At 39.0% G+C, this 21,321-nt stretch overlaps 1 protein-coding gene and 1 pseudogene across 1 annotated transcript in view; both read left to right on the top strand.

The window, feature by feature from the left end:
- The window catches only part of SMARCAD1 (SNF2 related chromatin remodeling ATPase with DExD box 1), a 136,312-nt gene that overhangs the window by 38,175 nt on the left and 76,816 nt on the right, over positions 1 to 21,321 (top strand). The window contains exons 4-8 of the mRNA XM_088464429.1: positions 6,354 to 6,519; positions 6,936 to 7,002; positions 10,196 to 10,296; positions 14,986 to 15,087; positions 17,226 to 17,310. Of these exons, the coding sequence (XP_088320555.1) occupies positions 6,354 to 6,519; positions 6,936 to 7,002; positions 10,196 to 10,296; positions 14,986 to 15,087; positions 17,226 to 17,310 (521 nt within the window). The remainder of the gene's footprint in view (positions 1 to 6,353; positions 6,520 to 6,935; positions 7,003 to 10,195; positions 10,297 to 14,985; positions 15,088 to 17,225; positions 17,311 to 21,321) is intronic.
- On the top strand, positions 103 to 221 carry LOC148535163 (5S ribosomal RNA; annotated as a pseudogene).

Below are 21,321 nucleotides of genomic sequence, written 5' to 3'. Positions count from 1 at the left end.
ATATGAAAAATATACAATTTATTCATATACATAAATGATTGTGTTGGGCCTGGTTAGTACTTGGATTGGAGACCACCTTGGGAACACCAGGTGCTGTACATAAGCTACAGTCACACCACACTGGACATGCCCAATCTCGTCTGATCTTGGAAGCTATGCAGTGTTGGGCCTGGTTAGTACTTGGATGGAAGACCACCTCTGAACACCAGGTGCTGTAGATGAGCGCCACCAAGGATCATCACCCCAACTTTTCTATACTACATATTGGAGGAACCTTAAAGGACTATTGCACAATCCAAATCATATGGAGCCTTAAAGGACCAGTACACTGGGAGTAAGCCTGCATACTACAATTTGGGACATTACCACATATGAACACTGTATCTTTTGAGGACCCAGACTATTACTGGATGATCAACATCTAAAAGGGACATCCCGCTATCGGTGAATTTTACCATCTATATACAGCGCGACTGTCCTATGCTGTTTACTTTGGCCTCCCAAGTGTTTTTCCTTCAGGAGCTGTGCTTACTCAAGCTAAGTATGGACTAAAAGTTGTGGGTGTGATCAGTGTCCTTTCTACTAAACAGGAATACATTTTCTGTATTTTTAATTCTTTGGCACAATCCTTTATGTATATGAATAAATGCATGCTGCCACCACCATGCTTCACTGTAGGGATGGTATTGGCCTGGTGATGAGCAGTGCCTGGTTTCCTCCAAACAGAACGCCTGGCATTCACACCAAAGAGTTCAATCTTTGTCTCATCAGACCAGAGAATTTTGTTTCTCATGGTCTGAGAGTCCTTCAGGTGCATTTTGGTAAACTCCAGGCGGGCTGCCATGTGTTTTTTACTAAGGAGTGGCTTCCGTCTGGCCACTCTACCATACAGGCCTGATTGGTGGATTGCTGCAGAGATGGTTGTCCTTCTGGAAGGTTCTCCTCTCTCCACAGAGGAATGCTGTAGCTCTGACAGAGTGACCATTGGGTTCTTGATCACCTCCCTGACTAGGGTCCTTCTCCCCGATAGCTCAGTGTAGATGGCCGGCCAACTCTAGGAAGAGTCCTAGTGGTTTCCGAACTTTTTCCATTTACGGATGATGGAGTCCACTGTGCTCATTTTGACCTTCAAAGCAGCAGATATTTTTCTGTACCTTTTCCCAGATTTGTGCCTCGAGACAATCCTGTCTCGGAGGTCTACAAACAATTCCTTGGACTTCATGCTTGGCTTGTGCTCTGACATGCACTGTCAAGTGTGGGACCTTAGACGGGTGTATGCCTTTCAAAATAATTTCCATTCAATTGATTTTACCACAGGTGGACTCCAATTAAGCTGTAGGAACATCTCAAGGATGATTATTGGAAACAGGATGCACCTGAGTTAAATTTTGAGCTTCATGGCAAAGGCTGTGAATACTTATGTACATGTGATTTCTTAGGTTTTTTTGTTTTTTTTATTAAATTCGCAAAAATCTCCAAAAAACTTTTTACATGTTGTCATTATGGGGTATTGTGTGTAGAATTTTGATGGAAAAAATAATTTATTCCATTTTGGAATAAGGCTGTAACATAACAAAATGTGGAAAAAGTTAAACGCTGTGAATACTTTCCAGATGCACTGTAAATACACATACATGAGAACTTGCATAAGTACACCATAATATAGGATTATGTCAAACCACTCTGTGAGTTTATTTATTATTGGGTTTATAGTGGCTGGAGCAATCTTTTCACATGACTAAAATGTCCTCTCAGCTGCTTAAAGTGATATTTAAAATGCAATGCAACAGCACAGATCCTCAGGGACCCCTACAGGTGGGAACACTCCTGAACAGCTTGTATTTGGACCGATTTTACATCCAATTTCCCTTGAGGCCAGAACATACGATATTAAGCGTACACACTGTCCAATATAGCTTACGACTGAACAATATATTGTATCGTTTGATCATATACGATTTTATTGCTGCGCCTATACACACTACAAAGATCACTGGCAACACATGACGTCAAAATTGGCCAAATTGGACCAACATATTGACCGGTTGGCAATACACTACACGATTGGCACCTAATCGCATGCATTATCTTCCAGTTGGCCATGCAGCACGTCGCATACAAACCTTGGGAGCATGCAATAGTGCGTACACATTAGCCGATATACACGATTTGTCGGCCAAGTTTGTAGCCAGCCCAACAATGCATGTTTTACAGATCTCCTAGTTGGCGCGCAAGTGTATTCATTACTGGATGACCTATTTTAAAGATCCACAGGTGGAGCTTATTATGTCAATAATGAGGAGATCTATAATATATGTGCACTGTTTGCTGTACATGAGGACTGGTGTTGGGAAACACTGGCATAGTATTACTAGCATTACTGCCACACAACACTGCGGTCATGAGTTACATTTCTGGCCATGGTCCATCCGTGTGGAGTTTATATGTTCTCATGTGTTTGTTTTTGAAATGTGGAAGGAAACTCACACAAACTGATAAGTAAATTGGCTTCTGACTAAAAATGTACTTGCATGTGTGTACATGTGGTAGTGAACATAGATTATAAACTCCACTTGGACATGGACTGATGTGAATGACTGAAATATTCTGTTAAGGAATATTTACAGAATCTTTATTTTGTACGCGCTATATAAATAACTGTCAAGAAATAAATAAGTTTTGTTAATAACATACAGTAATATGTAGTGTTTCTGATTATACCAACTATTTTACAAAATGTTATAGTGAAGCTCTCTCCCCTATTACTCAGCTAATTCTACAGGCACCATGCCTAGAGAATACAAAGGTCTTTCTTTTTAGATCATTGGGCCCTGACTAATTTAAAGCTGCAACAATCCATATGGTCTCAACTACTGAGAATTCTATAATTGAACAATAGACAAAATTCTGACTCATCTTTGATCCAAAGTGCTAGTGTTGTGCTGATCTTTAGAGCAGTGAGGGCCAATGACCTGACTTTCTGTATGTATCATATGGTTTCACCCCACTGCTTCTTCATGTCATTACACAGCTGTTACTGGCAGGCAGCTGTGAGGTCCTGAAGAAAAAGAAAAGTTGATACTCCTGCTGGGAGGTGTAGCATGACATCTATCTGAGTACAACAGTCATCTACATCACTTGCCCTATTATCACAGTCTTTATCATGTATTCTTCATTTGTGCCTGGTGCATTAATCTGGACAATCATTTTTCCAGTATGTTTTTGTTTTATTAATTGAAGTACACAATTTAAATAGTTAACTGAAAGAACTACACAACAATTTACTGCATCCCTTTATCACGATAGCATGATACAGTGGTTACCTAAAGGTACAATGCTGTAGTATGGAAGATGTGAAACGTCGCTCATCTCTCTCATTAGATTTCTACCAGCCCAAAGTACACTTCTTATGTATCACTGGGGTGTAGGCGCTGGCATGAGATCTTATCAAATATGGTCGATTTTATTTTTGAAGTACAAGTCATGGAACGTGAAGGAGGAAGGGAAGATGATGCAGCTGGTTGAGAAATTATTGTAAAGCAGCTTTGTAGTTACACTAGGTAGATAATAGAGAAGGTATTCTTGGCAAGTGACTGGGAGGATTCATAATATGAGTTTAGTAGTGTCAGAGAAGGTGAGGCAGTTTCTGTAATGCAATTGGTGATAGTTGAGAGAGATCCCCACCAGACTTTTACCAAAGGACTGGGTCTCCATTTTTGGTGTTGTATATTATACATATGCAACGTAATTGTAATATACTAAACAATGATGGAACTGCAGCGCTGAGTCACAATAAAATGAGCTATATAATTAATATGCTGAATGTAAAACGTGACCAGATAAAACACCATTTAATATTAAAAAGGGAAAAACAAATGCCCATACAATTTTAGAAATTTAAATCAGTATATACAAATTGATAAATAGAGAGAAGCAAAACATTTTATTTTTCCCTTTATTAATATTAAATTGTGTTTTTATCTTTCATCTGGTCACGTTTTACATTCAGCATAGTCCTGGGGAGATTGACTGTTTACAGATGCCTGGTGTAGTGTGGGAACCTGCTCATTGCTTGCTCTCTGAGTGGGATATCAAATTACTTGGGGAACCCCAGGGAGCCCAATGGGTCGGCTTAGAAATAATTTTTTGGGGTTCTTTTGTTGCCCTCCCTTGAGTCTAAAGTTTTACTTGTGATGTACAGTGAATGGATACTGCTGAATTGAAAATTGTGGTCTAACAGAACTGACCTCAGGTGTGCTCCTTAACACATTAGTGTCCTGACTTACTGATTGCTGCTTTTGTCCCAAATGATTGTTTGTCTGTCTATCTGACATGTCCTGCGAAGATTAGAGATGGATATCATTGTGAATAACTGCATAATTCTATACATAGGATGCATTTGTAAGATTTATAAATATTGGTGTTACTTTTAAACACTTGAGCTTATGTACATATTTATGTCTGTTAAACAGGGGCGTATCTGCCCATTGGCCAGGATGGCACTTGCCAGGGGCGCCATCCAAAGGGGGGGGGGGGGGGCGCGCCATCCGGCAGTGCCACCAGCATCCAATGGGTGGAATACACCAGGGGCTGGAACTAGCCCCCCGGGCCCCAGTGAGAGCGGTCTGCCCTACACAGTATCAAACACACAGCCGCCAGCGGCGGCTGTCTGTTATAGCAGCCAGCTGCTGTGTCCACGGAGGGAGCCGGCTGGAGCTCACTCATGAGCTTCGCCTTCCGGCACCCTCCTGCTGCGGGTGATGGGAGAGACGTCATGATGTCTCTTCCACTCTTCCATCCCATAGTGCAGAGCGGGAGCGGGCTCGGAGGAGAGGACAGCGGCGGATGTCGGCAGGGGCGGGGATCCGGTAAGCTGCTTTTTTATCCTGTGTGCGTTTTTTTTTCTTTTTCTTCTGGCTCAGCACGGGGGGGGGGGGGAAGAGAGTGTGGCTACTAGGAGGCACGGTATAGGGGGGTTCGCTACTGGGGCATGTTATTGTGGGATGGTCGCTACTCTGGGCACTGTATTGTGGGGACCGCTATTGGGGGCACGTTATGGAGGGGGGGGCTGCTACTGGGGGCACTGTATAGGGGGACTACTACTGGGGGCACTGTATAGGGGTGACTACTACTGGGGGCACTGCATAGATGGGAGCACTGCATAGAGGGCACTACTACTGGGGGCACTTCCTGAAATTATGGGGGGAGGGGGGCGCCAGTCCATTACCTTGCCAGGGGCGCTCGGATACCTAGATACACCCCTGCTGTTAAACCTGGTTACCCACTGGCTTTAGGAGATTGCCAGTGACACTGCATGTCAATAGCTATTTGTACAGTGATTGTTTCTGTGAACAGAGAAGGCAACTGCTGAATGATCTGTACCATATGTTGGCATTATTATAATAGCGTTAAAAGTAAATTATCAACACCAGATATCTAACTACTTTTTCATTATATCCAAATACTCACTACAGTCTTGTTGCCAAAGAGAAGTGGCAAAAGCACTAAACAAGGAAGGATCCTTTTGTGGGGGCTCTGCTTCAAAAAATGTGATAATATTACATTAAATTTTACTTGTAATGAAAAGGTATAATGAAAAAATTATTTAAAAAGATAGTATTGAACTACACTCACGAAAACTTATTACTAAGCAATGCATATGTCTAGAAATACAGTAATACACTATAGTATATCATATGTCCCCAGAACAGAAAAGGGGAATAAGGCTGGAGTTAGTCAAAAATACCCGGTAGGATGAGATGTTATTAATCAATAAGTATATAATTAATACATAATATGATTAGTCAGCAGAGCTTTATAACCCATCAGGGTTACATTAAGAAAAAGCAAGGCAAAGGAAGATCTGTTGTCTGCTGAAATCTTTTTTGTAAAACATAGGTATCAAATCTCAAACTATATGAAATCACACTGATTGAGATGTTTTTCTCATGGAAAGAAGTTTTGGGCTGCTTATAGTTGTTATGAGTGTGGTTCAATACAATCTTTATAAATGTATAAAAATACTGTTGCTAGACCCAGGGCAGCACCACCAACTTTACTGATACTGTAGCTCAATATATAGCTTTTATATTTTCTCTATAAGTTGGTTTGTCAATACATTTTTTTCTACATACTATTGTCAATGATTTCCCCTTTCCCTCTGCAAGGTAAAATTACTTCTACTTTTTCATTATGCAACCAATCAGTACTGCCAATGTTTGTTTGGTTTGTTTGTTTTACTTTTCTGACTATTTAATTTTTTTTTAAACCAAATGTATTGAGTTATGAATATCACTTAGCAGTGGATCCCATTATATACTTGTTTTATTTGAACTATTGTGCTTTTCATTAAGGAATGGTATTTCTGAATCTGCCACTGATGATTCTGAGGATGAATACCCTCCATCAAAAAGGACTACTGCAACAAAAGTACCTCATCTGCAGAATGATACCAAAGATGAAAAACTACAGAAACTTAAAGAAATTTTCCCTCAAAGGACCAATGAAGAGCTATTAGAAGTAATGTGCCTTCCAAACACCCGCTAAGTGGTCTTACACTGCTACCCAGTGTAGAACAGTACATGAAAAAAAAGTATTCCTATTTTGGGGCACTCACGGTTTATATTGAATTATTGGGGAAGGATGATTTGATATTTAGGGTTTGTGGATTTCCGTCCTGTTGTGCTGCTACTCAGTGGTAACATATTACTTGTGTAGAGACTAGCCTTTTATGTGGTACATGTCTGCAATAAAACATTATCCCCCCCCCCCCCTTATAGTAACATGAATCTCAGATGAATTGAAAGTCTATAAAACACTGCATTGGTAACAGTATAGATTTAAAGTGTCTTACTGTAACAGGAACTTTTCCTATTTTTCCCTGTAATTTGTCATAATGGAACTAAGTGTAATCGTTTTAACTGTTATTATTTCAGCTGATTGGATCCACAAGTACACTGGAGGGTGCTGTAGCTGCTGGTGTAGTTCGCTTCGATGATGAAGGTATATTGCTGTTTTTTTATTATTTTGATTACAAGATGAGCAGTCATGTTGACCCTTGAGAATATACTATGTTACTGAAGCAAATGATGTACAAATTGGAAATGTATGTATGCCATCTTTCATAATGGATTATTATAACCCTAAGTTGGAGGTCCATGGTATTTCTTGGTTTCTGTGGGATGAAAAGATGTTAATAATTGTGCAATAATGTTTTTTTTTTTTAAATTAGTACTTTGTGAAAAAGAAAATGCAAGTTTATTATTCAGGAAAATGTATTCAGATAGTATAGATATATGGAATTTTCTGTACATTTTGTGAAGTGATCATGTGTATAAACTATGGTAAGGGGTGTCTGTTAACAGATGAAGTTTAAAAAAAAATGGTTTGGTCTGAAAGTAATTATTTAGTTTTCATTTCAAGATGTAAATCTAAAATCTGGCATAAAATACCACAAATTGGGTCATCTAAAGAGTAAGACAAATGGTGCAGTTTCCTTAGGCTCCAAGCTAAGCAAACACATTTCCACGCACTCCCACCTGCACTGTAACCAAATAGTTAGTGACTGTTTGATCCCCCTTTGTGGCTAGGAACTTTTTCTAATGGTACCCATTCAATTCTCTATTCTCAGCATCCTTGTATTCTCTTTAAGCTGCATCGTTCAGTGGTTCACGAAACTGCTGTCAGCAAGCAGCATCTTTAACTGAAAGAGGCTCTGTTTCCTGTCATGCATTGTGTTCAAGTGGCACAGTATAATTTGGTATAATATATGAATTGGTGCTCCTGTCTGTTATTAAAAGTGCTGGTAGATAGCAGCACATTGAAATGATGCTACAGTATAGTTTAAAAATGAAATATGGGAGTTGTGAGCACAATATGTATTAAATGTAGCCACCAGGTGACTCTGCATTATACACTAGTCTTCAAATAGGACTGCATTCAAACACTGCAACCATAATGACACCTTTTTTTTTTTTTTAAATTCCACTTTTTATTGAACAGAAGTGAGGTACGTAGAGTGCATTCAATGATCATAGCGGTAGAGGAAAACAACATACTTCTGAAGCATCACATTTTCAAGTAAATGGCAATCTTAAAAAAAAAAAAAAAAAAAAAAATATTGTGGAGGAGAGGCTGTAAGTTTCAAAAGCATATATTATATTTAGTTAATCCAGGGTATGTGAAAAATATTGCTAGTGTCACCATTGCCTAGCTTGATTATTTACCATGAATGGATCTATAACTTAAGCCAAATAAACTATAAAAGCTTGAATAAGGCCATGCATTTTGTGTACAGCCTATACACTATAAAGTACCTATTATCCATCCAGTTATAGACTCTTCCATATTTTCCTTTCCTTTTTTTGTCTGCATGCTCACTTATGTTTCTACTTTACCACGAGTGCTTTTGGAACGCACAAAAATAATCACTTGACAACTTCCTCTAAGTATTTGTGTATTGTACTCAAAGTGCGTAAATATTACTCCTACTTGTGCTCCATGCCAACAAGCGAGTCTCCACACACAGACCTGTGGGGCTCTCTGCCATTCCACCTCACAGCTGTTGCCCATATTTAAAAGGTTTTAAACAGGAGGAGGCATGTTTACATGTAATAGTAAGGGATTTAACTTCAGGCACTCTTTTTTTTTTTTTTTTTTTTTGTTTCTGTTAGTCACATGAAATCTTGTTTAACATCTGTTTTTAGGTCATTCGGATTATAATAAACACAATGTGATTTCAGAGTATTCAATAAAATGATAAATTAGCAAATATATATGATAATCAGAAATCTGCTCTGGGGTACACACACTGGAATATTCCAGATGGGTTTTGATTCTATTTTTGAATAAAAAAAAATGAAGCCAAATGATTTATTATTTGTGTTCTAGTGGCTGCTAGTCTGTGATTAACCTCGGTAAATTAATGCACAAAAGTATTTACCCTTTATTAGCTATAGTGGTATTTTGCCCCAGGTGTGTCCTCAAGTTCAGTAGATGATCAAAGCAATGAAAGCATTTTCTCTCTAATCAAAATATATAGTTCAGTAGTTCAGTTGAGTGCCTCATTATCTTGTCATGTACAAAATCCCTTATTGGACAGGAACTGATTTGACACATGCTTTTCTATTATGGCAGTAGATGTGTTGTGATGTGGCTAAATTCTTTGGTATAACTTCTACTCCACCCACTCCAACCCCCCGTCCTGCCATTTCAGTTCAGTAGTATGTCGTTCTTTTACAAAGTGATACGTATCATTTTGCATGGGCGATGGACAATCTAGGTCCTAAACCAATTAACAACATTGATAATTGCCTTTTATGATATTGGAGGTTTCATAAATGGAAATTGACATATACTGTAAGTGGTAGGATGACCAATCATGAATATTAAAGCTAGCAATAAAGGTGTTATATGTTTGTTAAATCCAAAATGTGTCATATTGTGATAAGGCATGCCAGTAAATCCATCCAAAGGAAGACCACTATCAGCTTGTTTTTTGTGTGACCACCTTCCCAAACCAAATGGCCAGGAAGTGATCCACCCTGAGCCAGCAAGCATCTGGATATTAGCTGGTTTGCCCACTTAGGTGGTTGGCCAGATCACACTGTGCTACTGCAATGGGACAGTATTGGCTCCTATTTACCCCTACCTATTGTTTGGACTTGGCCTAAGTACACCTAGAAACTTTCTAAGCACACTAAGGTAGCCTCATAATATAATACAAAATGGATTTATACAGTAAATTGAAGCTGTTGGTCAAACCAGGTTATATTACACAGAAATGAAAAAATGTAAGTCACCATGAGGCTTACTATAATAGTGGACCTCCAAACACCTTATACCAGGCATGGCAAACCTGTAGCGCTCCAGCTGTAGTGAAACTACAAGTCCCAGCATACCCTTCCACCTATCAGCTGATAAAGCATGCTGGGACATATAGTTGTACAACAGCTGGAGAGCCACAGGATGACCAGGACTGAGATATATATATATATATATATATATATATATATATATATATATTATAATGAAATATGTTTTCGATTTGACATATTTCTTAGAACACCAGAGTAAAATAAAATGTGCATGTATATATTTGTGTGTGTTATCATAATAGAATGTTTTAAGTAAATAAAGAAATTGGTCTCTAGGTAAATATATAATGTCATCTGCTTAATTATTTATTTATTTTAAGCTATGTCTCGAAAGAGAAAGTTGGGTAATGATCCGACAGAGAGGCCTGATGATCAGGAGGAAAACAGTGGGCAAGTTGCAAAGAAAAAAAGATCTGATGCGGTAAGTAATGGATAACTACAGTCAGTCATGCAATGCTATCAGGCTAGAGCAGTTTTTCTCAATCTCTGCCCTCAGGACCCCAAACAGTTGATGTTTTCCAGGTTACCTAGCAGGTGCACAGGTGTATTCATTGCTCACTGACACATTTGAAAATATCCACTGGTGGAGTTAATTATTTCACTTGTGATTCTGTTAGTAGACCTTGAAAACATGAACTGTTTCGGGTCATAATGACAGAGTTTCAGAACCTATGGGCTAGAGTGTAGAGTGGCATTAATTGCATATATTACCTACAGTATATGGCTAAAGTTTGAATGATAGTATGTAGGCTTCAGTCGCTCATATTTATATATGTACTCTAAACTAAACTGTATTATTATATTTCTTGTAGTTCCAACCACTTTATTTACACTGAGCGCAGGACCAGATTTGGCAGACATTTGGTCACACATGGTGGCTGCTAATCTGTCATGTTCACCTTCAGTGATCATTTACCATACCAAAATAATTATATCAAATAGAGTAATGTGTGTGTGTGTGTGTATATATACATAGATAGTGTGCAATTTCTCAATTCTTATTTAGCACTAGCAAACGACACCCCCTAACCTCTGCCTACCAGCAAGTGGCGCAGTTCTTGGTAACACCAGCACATACGATTACCACTTTGCTGTGGGCACCCATTTAAGCTTATAGAATTATCCTATTACTTTTCTAATTATATTATTTTATGTTTGGTGGGATTTATTTTTGGTATGTTAAATTTAAATACTCAACCATAAACAATGTTAGCTTTTCGTGATCATTTTTAACAGGATTGTATCTACAGGTATTCTCTTATACAAACCTCAAACTGCATTTAAAACCTCTTTACAGAAGTATGTTTGCTCCCCGCCTCCTGTAAATTTAAACCAGGATAAGAGAGATTAATTTAAAGTTCAGTTTATCCTGAATTGTTTTTTTTTTTTTGTGTAATGTAGAATATTGTCACCAGAATCTTTTTACTGAGGAATCTTACCTAAATATCCAGCACTCAAATGATTTATTGGACAGATTTAGTTGTATGGAATAGTGTCTGTCACAGTACTAAAGGCCCCCACATACGGAGCGATATAGCAGACGTTCCAACAGTTTTGAACAATTTTGCCGCTATATCGTTCAGTGTGTGGGCATGATATCCTCCGCTGAGTGCTCCCATGGGGTCGTCCGCCGCTCATCCAGATCTTTCTGCATGTTCAACTGATCTGGGGATCGACGAACGATCCCGTGCAGCGCTATGCGGGTGAAGGAGATGGGTGCCGACATATCAGGCGGTCGGACACTCGCTCTGTGTGCGGGGACCGCCCGATATGTCGACCGTCGGAACTGCCATCGAATCGCATATTGCACCGTTATGGGGCCCTTAAGGCAGCAACTGTTTTTCCACTTCTACAAGGTCTTGCTTTCATTTCTGTGTTCACCATTCTGACCCCTTCCAGCTATCTACACTGAAAATCTATTTTTATGCAGTGCTTTGATAATGTCATAAACCAGAAATAGAAAGAAACTATTTCTTTATAAAGACTAAGAGAAAATAAGCAACATTTTTGTTCTCTGTGGGCAGTGACCTTCTTTGTTCGATAGTGACAGAATTTGCAATCGGATTATTCTATTCATCTTTTTTAACTCCTTCAAGACACATACAAAATGTTAGAGTATATGTAAAGTATGTGAAATTAATTATACACCAGTAGTTCAGTATTTATGAAAGTATTTTAAGAAATATAAACTATATTCTGTAGGTCAAGTGTTTCTCCAAGCCCTAGAGTTAGGATGCTTGGGTCTTGCCTACTTTTGAAAAAGCATTTCAAGGAGATTGTGAAAGCAACACCTATGAGCATGATGAGAGGCATGCCATAAACTTGATTTACATCCAAATATGAATGAGCCTCAAAGCTGTTAGTAAGATGTACATGTTGATGAAAACACACTGATACTTTTCAGAAAATACATGTAGCCATAGGGATCATTGTGTCTACTAAACAATTCAGGGAAATTATACTAATGATCCCGTTTGAAAAAAAAAAATATATATATCTATATCATATAAAATCTGTCTTTTTAAATGTAACAGCTTCATATTGGGGTTCTGGTGCAATCAGGGAGATTGCTAGACACTTCAGGGAGACAGGGAGATTGCTACTATTTCAAGGAGTTTTCCTGACAATGAGGGAGAGTTGGCAAGAATGTTGAGTGACCTAGGGGCCCAGGTAAATCCTATTGGAAGGAGGCCTTGTGCTCCTTAGATCTGCACAGCAGGATGACATTTCACTGTTAGCTGTTATTTGCTAGCAGATAATAAATATAACAGCTACATTATTATTATGGGGGTAAGGTGCAATCAGGGAGATTGCTAGACTGCTACTATTTCAGGGAGTCTCCCTGACAATGAGGGAGAGTTGGCAAGTATGCTGCAGATCCAGTGAGGGACGCTCTGGTGCTGCTCTGTATATGACATGCAGCTATTCTAATCAATTGACCTTAACAACAGCATATGTCACTTTACATAGGACACGACTCCTGTGTTCACAACTACTCATAAGTACCATTCTGCTACAAAGTGCGACTCCTCATGCTTTTTAGCAGTACGTAGCGTATAGGGGAAAGATGCTCTGCTGACGTATGGCAAAAGGGGCTTTTACCTTCAGGAACCCCGAAAAGAATCAAATACAGAAAGTCAGAGCCACTATATGGAAATAGGAGAAGATAGCATGGGGGAAAAAATGGATGGAGCACAGAGAAATAAAACTGAGGAAATAGAAAGCAAATCGAATGGAAAAAAAGACCGCAAGTGTTCATAGGAAAGAAAAAGGAGGGAGCTGAGGGATGATGCAGAAGTCACATGAGACAAAGGAAAAGGCTGGGGAAGTGATTTGGTTGAGTGTGAGGTTTGAGAGTATAAAGATCTTACAGGAGAAAAGTGACTGCGTCCCAAGTATTACAATTGTGCATGGTTTGACGCTGGCAAGTCTGACATGGTGGCCATTGCTGGTTGAATGTTGCGTTTGAGGTGTTTCGGTTATTGCAGACATTTGTGGTGTTGCCTATGACACAAGCTTTTTACATGGGTACAGTAGGGCATTTTTTCTGCAGCTGTTTAAAATTGTTGAGTAATTTGTACTGGAGATGTAATGTAGACTTCTGTGATGCACTTTTAAGTAAAATAAAAAGAGCCAGCAACTCAAACGTTCAAACAGTTGTCAGAACAGAAAACTCTGTGACACACTGCAAACAAAGCGCAATCGTGTTATTCGCACAGCGAAAACTGCACCAACACTAGTGTAACTCCATCTGGCATGCTGTTTTGGTGCTAGATTTGTATTTTGCTGCTGGTAATGTGTCTGCAATAAATACTAGTCAGTAATTTGTTCTGGTTTCTAAACTCATTACAAAAATTGTATTCTGCATTATGGAGCTACCAGCGGTATGAGTTCTACTTTGAATATTAGGCACCATATTAGGCATTAACTTTATATACAGCAATCACCATTTTAGCGCTATTAATTCTGTTATTAAAAACTAGAGTGCCAACTGTAAAAGCATTAAAATAAAATGGTTTTCCTATAAGAGTTAATTTGAATTAAACCCCGAAAGTGTATCATAATACAATATACAAAGTACTGTATTAGCAAGATTGTTGTCCGTATTATATCCTGGCCAACAAAATAGTTTTAAGGTTTTTCATTGTTGCTGCTAAAATTGTTTCTGCTTTATATAGGAGCCATCATGATTGCCTCTGTTTTATATGCTGGCTACACTGATACATAGCCGAGACCTATTTTTCAAGATGTAGAGGGCCCCAAAATTTCTTTTGGCATTCTTGAAGATGGGATTCTAACACTGGTTGACTACTTACCTGACGTGGTTACATCAGATGCTACTGTGGCAGAGAAGCTGCCTGCGGCTGCTGGAAGCTAATCTTCCACCAGCCGCCAGGTTGAGCCTCTCTGGCCAGCTCCTTGGTTGCCGCGTCAAAGTCTCCCCAGCCTAATACTGCCAGCCCGGGCTACTGGAGAGCTCTAGGAGTTCAGTGCAGCCGCAGTTGGCTCTCCACGGTCACCCAGACTGATTGGTGATCTTAATAGGTTCGCCCACAGTTTTCACCGGTCTCCCAGCTACAGCGCAGCCGCGCCTCCCCTCTCTTTCAGGCAGCACAGCAGCAGCTGAGATGGTTGATCCTCAGGACTGGTGATTGCTATTCTTACAGGATATTTTTGTATATAAAATTTATACACACACTTTTTTTTTTTTTCTTTTTTAATTGTAGAAGATTAATTTTTCCCAAAAAGTTTACAAAATGTTTTATATTACGCAAATTGCATAAACATTAGCTATTTACTTCATTCAATAGCATATTTGTAAAAAAAACAAATTATACTGAATCATGTTTAATATTTACATAATTCAAAATAATATGACATCAACAATTGTGGGGACATTTTTAGAAAAAAAGTCAGTAAAGAGGTTAAGTCTAACTGGGGCTACAGGATGGTACTGTAGCCTAACCAATGTACTATACTTTGATTATATAAGGCAGCTTATGACTATTGTCATTCACACAGATTGTGATAATATAGTTGTATTTTGTATAATGGAAATTGCTATGACAGACAATGTGTAGTAGTTATAAATTCTTTTTTATCTTTGCAGTTTGCTTTAGATAATGACAGTTCAACTTCTGATGATGAATGGGAAAAACAAGAAAATAGTGTGAAAAAGCTGCAGAAACATTTTCCTGATTTAGATAAGGAGGTAAGGCTACTTAATAAAGAGGGCTTCATAGATTTACTTATGGATACATTCTAGCATGAGAACTTTTCCGCCATCTCACCCTCTTCTCAGGAAAACATTTAAGTCCCTTTTTATTGTGATTGGCAGCCAGACGATGGGGGATGCGAGTTGTGTAAAAGCACAATTCATCATTTAAATTTGACATAATAAACTTTAAACTGAGGTACCTGACAGGTGCTTAATGTTTAATGTCACACTGTGTTAAGAGGTGAAGGAGCAATCTACCTACAGACATCACCTCACCTCTTCCATGTTATTGGAGCATTGATGTGTGTTGCTTTAGGGACTTCTGTTCTCCGGAAGGCTGCAGCATGAAATGAAAAGGTTTCGACGTCTGCTGCAAGTGCATCTGACTGTACAGATATGTTGCCTGCAATCAAGTAACACCTTCACTGACATGTCTTTTTACAATGTTTTACATTCACTGACCAAGACCTTTATCAGAGATGATATTAGTACCACAGGAAAGAGATTTCCTGCTTTTCGCTATTCTGAGGGTATATGGAAGCGCATTGTAGGATGAAGATATTCATGGCTAACGCTGAAAATGTGCCCCTACTGAATGTATTTATCTGCCATTGTTTAATGGATTCAGTAGATGTGAAAACTGTTTTATTATTTTGACATGCAGGCCCATGGAGCTCTCTCTCTCTCCTCTCCTCCCCCCCCCAACATTGAGGTACTCCCCATGTTCCCCACTACAGGATCAAATCTAAATCGACCACCTTCCAGGACCCTGGACGGGGGCACTAACCACTTCATACAACAGTTCACTGACAAAAGTTCATCCATTTATAGTTCACAAAGAATACAGTTCAGACAGACTACATGTCGACATTTCGATTCATATTGAACCTTTTTCAAGACCGGCTTTGATTAAGTAACGTTTTCAACTGCAGTATAATAGATCATCTAGTTCAGGACTCCTTAAGCTATCTCCTCACTATGGTGCACGCGCCCAGGGGTGATCAGCATCAATTTCCCTAAGCCCTGAACCACCATCTGCTGGAAATATGTACTTCAGTTGTAAATGTTACTTAATCAACTTCTAAGGCAGTCCACTACCTCTGCTTTTTAAACTTGTCCTGTTTGATTACTGTCAAAAGTAGCAATATCCTTTCCAATAATCCCAGTGGAATTAAAAACTTTTGTTGTAAACTAATGCTGGGATATATCTGTATGTCTGTCTGTGATTATGGTCGACCCACCCACCGCCAGTACCATGGCTACAGGGACCGCCGACACTGACATCATAACTGAAATTGCTGAATAAATCTGCAGAGTGGCAAGGGGTTAGCATTGCTGCCTGACAGTGCTGGGACAGTGGGTTAAGTTTTGACCAGAACACAGTTTTTTGGAGTTTGCATGTACTCATTTTTTATGGGTTCAACCAGAAGCAAAGTGACCTCGCACTATTGGTGTAATGTACCGGTGGGTGAGCAGTGCTCACAAATCCTGTACATATGATTGTATTACATTGTGCATTTTCTTGCTCACCCTTATAGTGCTGCAAGGTAAAATGTACAGGTGTTATGTAGGTTGCCATTTCTGGCCTCCAAACGCAATCAGTGCATCTCCTGCATCAACCCCATAGTGTTTCTTGGGAAATAAATATTTTGTTTTTGTTGCTGGCTCTAAATGCTGTATACTGTTTTCTTTAACAGCTGCCAGAGCAAGAAATCTGCTCTGTGTCACCCTCTAGGCAAAAGCCAAATCATTTTACTAGGACAGCATCTTTTATACAAGCTTTGTACGAGATGTCAGGTGGGAAAGAACTGATGTGAATGGTTCAGTATTCTCTGTGCAGTGCTGCGTAAAATTGTGAAACTATATAATTAAATGATGATGGTAAATATTTTAAGTGTTTTGCTTTCCATGTCATAATCCAAACTCACAGCCCGTCATGAATGCAACCTTTTTTTGTTTGCTGCAGTAAACTGTAAGGCTTACTCATTTACATTCATTACATTTCCATTTAAACTTTCATTGTATTTTGCTTGTGTTACTCTTCTTGCTTGTCTTAAAAGTGTTTAATTTCTTGATCCCTAACTAATTGGATTACTGCTTTATGTAATTGTACAACATTTGTTTTTGGATAGGAGCTTAGAGAGGTACTTCAAGAGCATGACTGGTCTTTTCATGAAGCACTTGAGGCACTAAAGTTGTTTGCAGAAGATGAGCAAGGTAATGTTGCATACTTAGACTTTCACAAATCAATACAAAGTCATGGCATTGCTCTTTCAACGCTGAAACAAAACAGAAATTTGCTAACACGATAAGACAATTGTGTGCACAAAATGCTTCATATCATAAATGAAGGTTAGGGATAACAAGTGTCTTTTGCTGCATTAAACAGTCTTTGCTCTCTCCACTGTGTAGCTGAGCAGTCGGGTGTAACTGGTTGGTTTTGCATTGTGAAAAATATCCTCTTCAAATCTTGCCGTTAAATCTACAAAATCTGAGCACTTTGCAAATCTTGCACTCTTTTACATCTGGTCCTATTTATAGTTTTGTAGCAGACAACACCTTCTATTCAAACCATAATCTTTGGGGGAACACCTTTACTGATGTGATTGCTACATTGTTTAGGTATTGAATAGACACACTGCATTCAGTGCCTGTGTAATGGTTTTCTACCCAACTGATGCACTAACTACTTCCCCCTGAAAAACAAGAGAAAACCGTAGCCACACACTAACCAGTTAGTACACAATGATACAGTTTCTTTGTGTGTAAATTACGAACATGTAGAAACTAGAGCTGTTTACAATCCCCTTATTAGCAGTACAAGTTTTTATTTTTCATTCCCTACAGAAATTGTTAGATTTTCCTTGATTAGAGAGATGAATGGACTTTTGTCTACCAGAGGTACTATGGTAGATATGTTTCTGTCCACACAGCCTCCATACATTAATGTGATCTTTAACAATCTGGGGTTTACTTGTACACTGAGAGAGTACACCCTTTCTTACAGCCTCATTCTCCAGCCCTATATCTCCATGTCTCTTAAACTCACTCAACACTGTTTAGTTATGAGAGTAAAATACACGGTTTTCAGTGATTGCGCCCATCTCATCTCTTGTCACGGAAGCGCTTAAGTCAGAGGTTTCCAAACTCCATCTTCAAGGCACCCTAACAATCCAGGTTTTAAGGATATTCATGCTTGACCACAGGTGACTTCATTTGGTTTAACCACCTGTGCTCAACCATGGATATCTCTAAAACCTGAACTGTGCCTTGAGGAACACATTTGGGAACCTCTGGCTTAAGCTCTTCAGAATATATAGATAGATAGTCAACACAGAGGGCACTCCACAGGTCTCAGAAGCATGTCACTAATGTCTATTACCGGCTCCGTCTGGTTTATTCATGACATGCTGCTGAGACCTGTGGAGTGCCCTCTGTGTTGACTATATTTAAGGAGAGGCACCCGGGCACGTTGTTATTGATTATATATGAGTGCACTCTGGACTTGCTCAGCAGTAAATGGACACTTATACCCCTTTTACACCGGAGCTAAAACCCAGGTTTTTGAAGGGTTAACCCGGGCAGCTCCCTGGTGTAAAAGGGGAGATAGTTGGATCGCCGGGTCGAGTGACCCGGCAATCCAACCCAGGTAACTAGCAGAGTTTAACACGGGCATAGCCCGTGAAACCCTGCTGTGAGAACAGCGCACTCCGGGTCACGATGACCTGGAGTGCGCTGCTAGCCGGCCGATTGGTCCGGCTTCAGTGGCGTTTGGAGATGACGTCCAAGCGACCACTTTCACTCCGCAAAAGCCGGGTCTATGCAGACCCGACTGCGGTGTGAGCGGCGCTGACTCGGGAGTATCCCGAGTCGGCGCCGGCAAAATTCCAGGTCTGATCCGGATAGGAACTTTGTTCCAACTCCGGGTCAGACCCGGAATTTAGGTGATTTAGGGATCATGGTAGCCTTTTGTAACGTAACGTTCTTCAGGGAACAAACGTTTGTCCACTGCAGATGGGTCTAATAAACCCAAAACAATATTAAAGTCCACTAATTGTTGCATTTGGTGTAACTATTTGTACACTGCTGAACTAGCACTAATCACCAGCAGGCTATTTCAGCAACCAGTACACCTAATTTTAATGAAGAGAGCAAAAGTGGGATAACATATAAAAAGAAATGTGGCACAAAACATCTATATATCATCTACATTTTTGGAATATATCCAGTGACCATAATATAAGGAATAGGATTGTTGAGGCAAAGTATCCTTATATGACTTCTATCATATAGTAGAGGAATTTCCCCCAAGTGTGTTTAGGATCTGTACGGTCAATTGGGATACTAATAAGCTATATGTTTTAAATTTACATGTCTAATTACTTTTTGGACTAAATACAGAGAGCTTATAAGATATATGCACCCATTAATATTACTGTCCAGGCAATTTAAAAGGCCCTACTATTTTAAGGGGTGCAATACGGCCAATTACTATTAGGGGTATTCAATATGGGTGCGATAACATCATTTTTTGCGTTAATATCACTTGTTTTACTTTTACACCCTATTCAATTTCAAAGACTTATCGCAGTTTGGACAAGTCTTTGATAAAAAAACGGTGATAACTTTTCAACATTGAATAGGTGTCGAAAAAAAGTGCAGAATTGGGGTTTAGGGGTGCAGGCTTAAAAAAAATAGCCTGCACCCCTGAGATTGACATTTAAAAAAGAACTGTCAAAAAAAGTTTTAAAAAAAAATAGGGACACCCCAAAAAATTTATTTAAAAATTGGGGTGCAAAAAAAAAAAAATGGGAAAAAATTGTTAAACAATAGGGAAATAGGTTCAGTTCTATTCTGCATGTATGCGGCAGATGTTTTCTAGAATAGAATTATAGCGGCAGGTGCACAAATGCAGAATTTTTAAAAACTTACTTTAGGGACATCAAAATATGCTAGTACCCATTTTCATGTAACCCAAATTTGATGGGACCACTTAAGTGCTCTTCTGCATCAATTCTTCAATGTCGGGAAAAAAACACCTGCTGTGGCTATTTAAAGCCCCGACTTTCAATTAAAGGCTAAAACGGGGGTACCCATAGTGTTCCCCCATGTTTTTACAACTTTAGGGGGGTCTTACAATTATTTTAAGGAAAAATTCGTAACTTTCCGCAAATACAACTTCGGAGTTTCCCGTTTTCGTTAATTTGATATTGAATACGGGGATAAGCGGGAGCGCGCACCATACCTTTACGCAGAAAAAAACTCCGATATGAAACGTTAACTTCGCCAGGGAAGTTAACCTTTCATATTGAATACCCCTCTATATCCTTTGAAACTGTGCATGTCAATATTGGATCTCTAGAAAATATTTAGATTTGAGTGAAACTATTCTGTATTTTATACACGATACTGGACACAATATATATTACATTACAGCTTCCACTCCTAATCCTACCAAATATATTCAATACTCATCATAAGACCTGTGAGTAAATATTAAACTCAAAATGGATTATATTTTCATGAATTATCCAGATTTCTAACTGTGTGTCAATGGTTCTCCTTTAACCAAGTTTGAGCATCATGTCTGCTAGGTGTGTGGTGAAAGATCTACACACCTAATACACACAATTACTTCCAATGAGGGAATAAAAATATGTGAATAATATATAATAACTAGGGATTTCGTTGTTTGTTTTTAAAACATAATCTTCACGTACACCATCTAGTATCTATCTCTTTTAAATATTTTGCTGTTCCTGTACAAATATGACATTTTATTAATATACAGTAAAGGTTTTAACAATTGTGCACCATCCTAAAACAACCTCCTTTTTTTTCCTCTGGTTTGCTCATGGTCCGATTTGGTTGTCACAAGGCTGCAGCCCCATCATTTATGTAATTTGAATCCTGCTTAAGATAGCTATAAAATTATAGTTATACTAGTGCAGAACTTGTTCCTGTGTGTCGAATGTCAAAGGGAGTCTAGTGAGATTTCTGCGATTGGGTCAAAGTGAAACAGTGAAGTTGATCCGTTTTAATGCCATGGTTTTGGCATTGAAATTGCGGGTGTAAATTCGCTGCCCAAAGTTCTTCCATTGAGTTTTTCTTTTTAACTGAATAGCAATACCTATTATGACTGCTTTAGGCTCTTACAAGAAGGTTTGCAAAAGATGCATGTCCACCATGTATGTGCAGGTTGAGCAGCCTACAGGGTAGGAGAGGAGG

Source organism: Taudactylus pleione, unplaced genomic scaffold, assembly GCF_031769625.1.
Source record: "Taudactylus pleione unplaced genomic scaffold, aTauple2 ptg000055l, whole genome shotgun sequence".
Classification (NCBI taxonomy): domain Eukaryota; kingdom Metazoa; phylum Chordata; class Amphibia; order Anura; family Myobatrachidae; genus Taudactylus; species Taudactylus pleione.
This window is presented reverse-complemented; position numbering and strand designations above follow the sequence as displayed.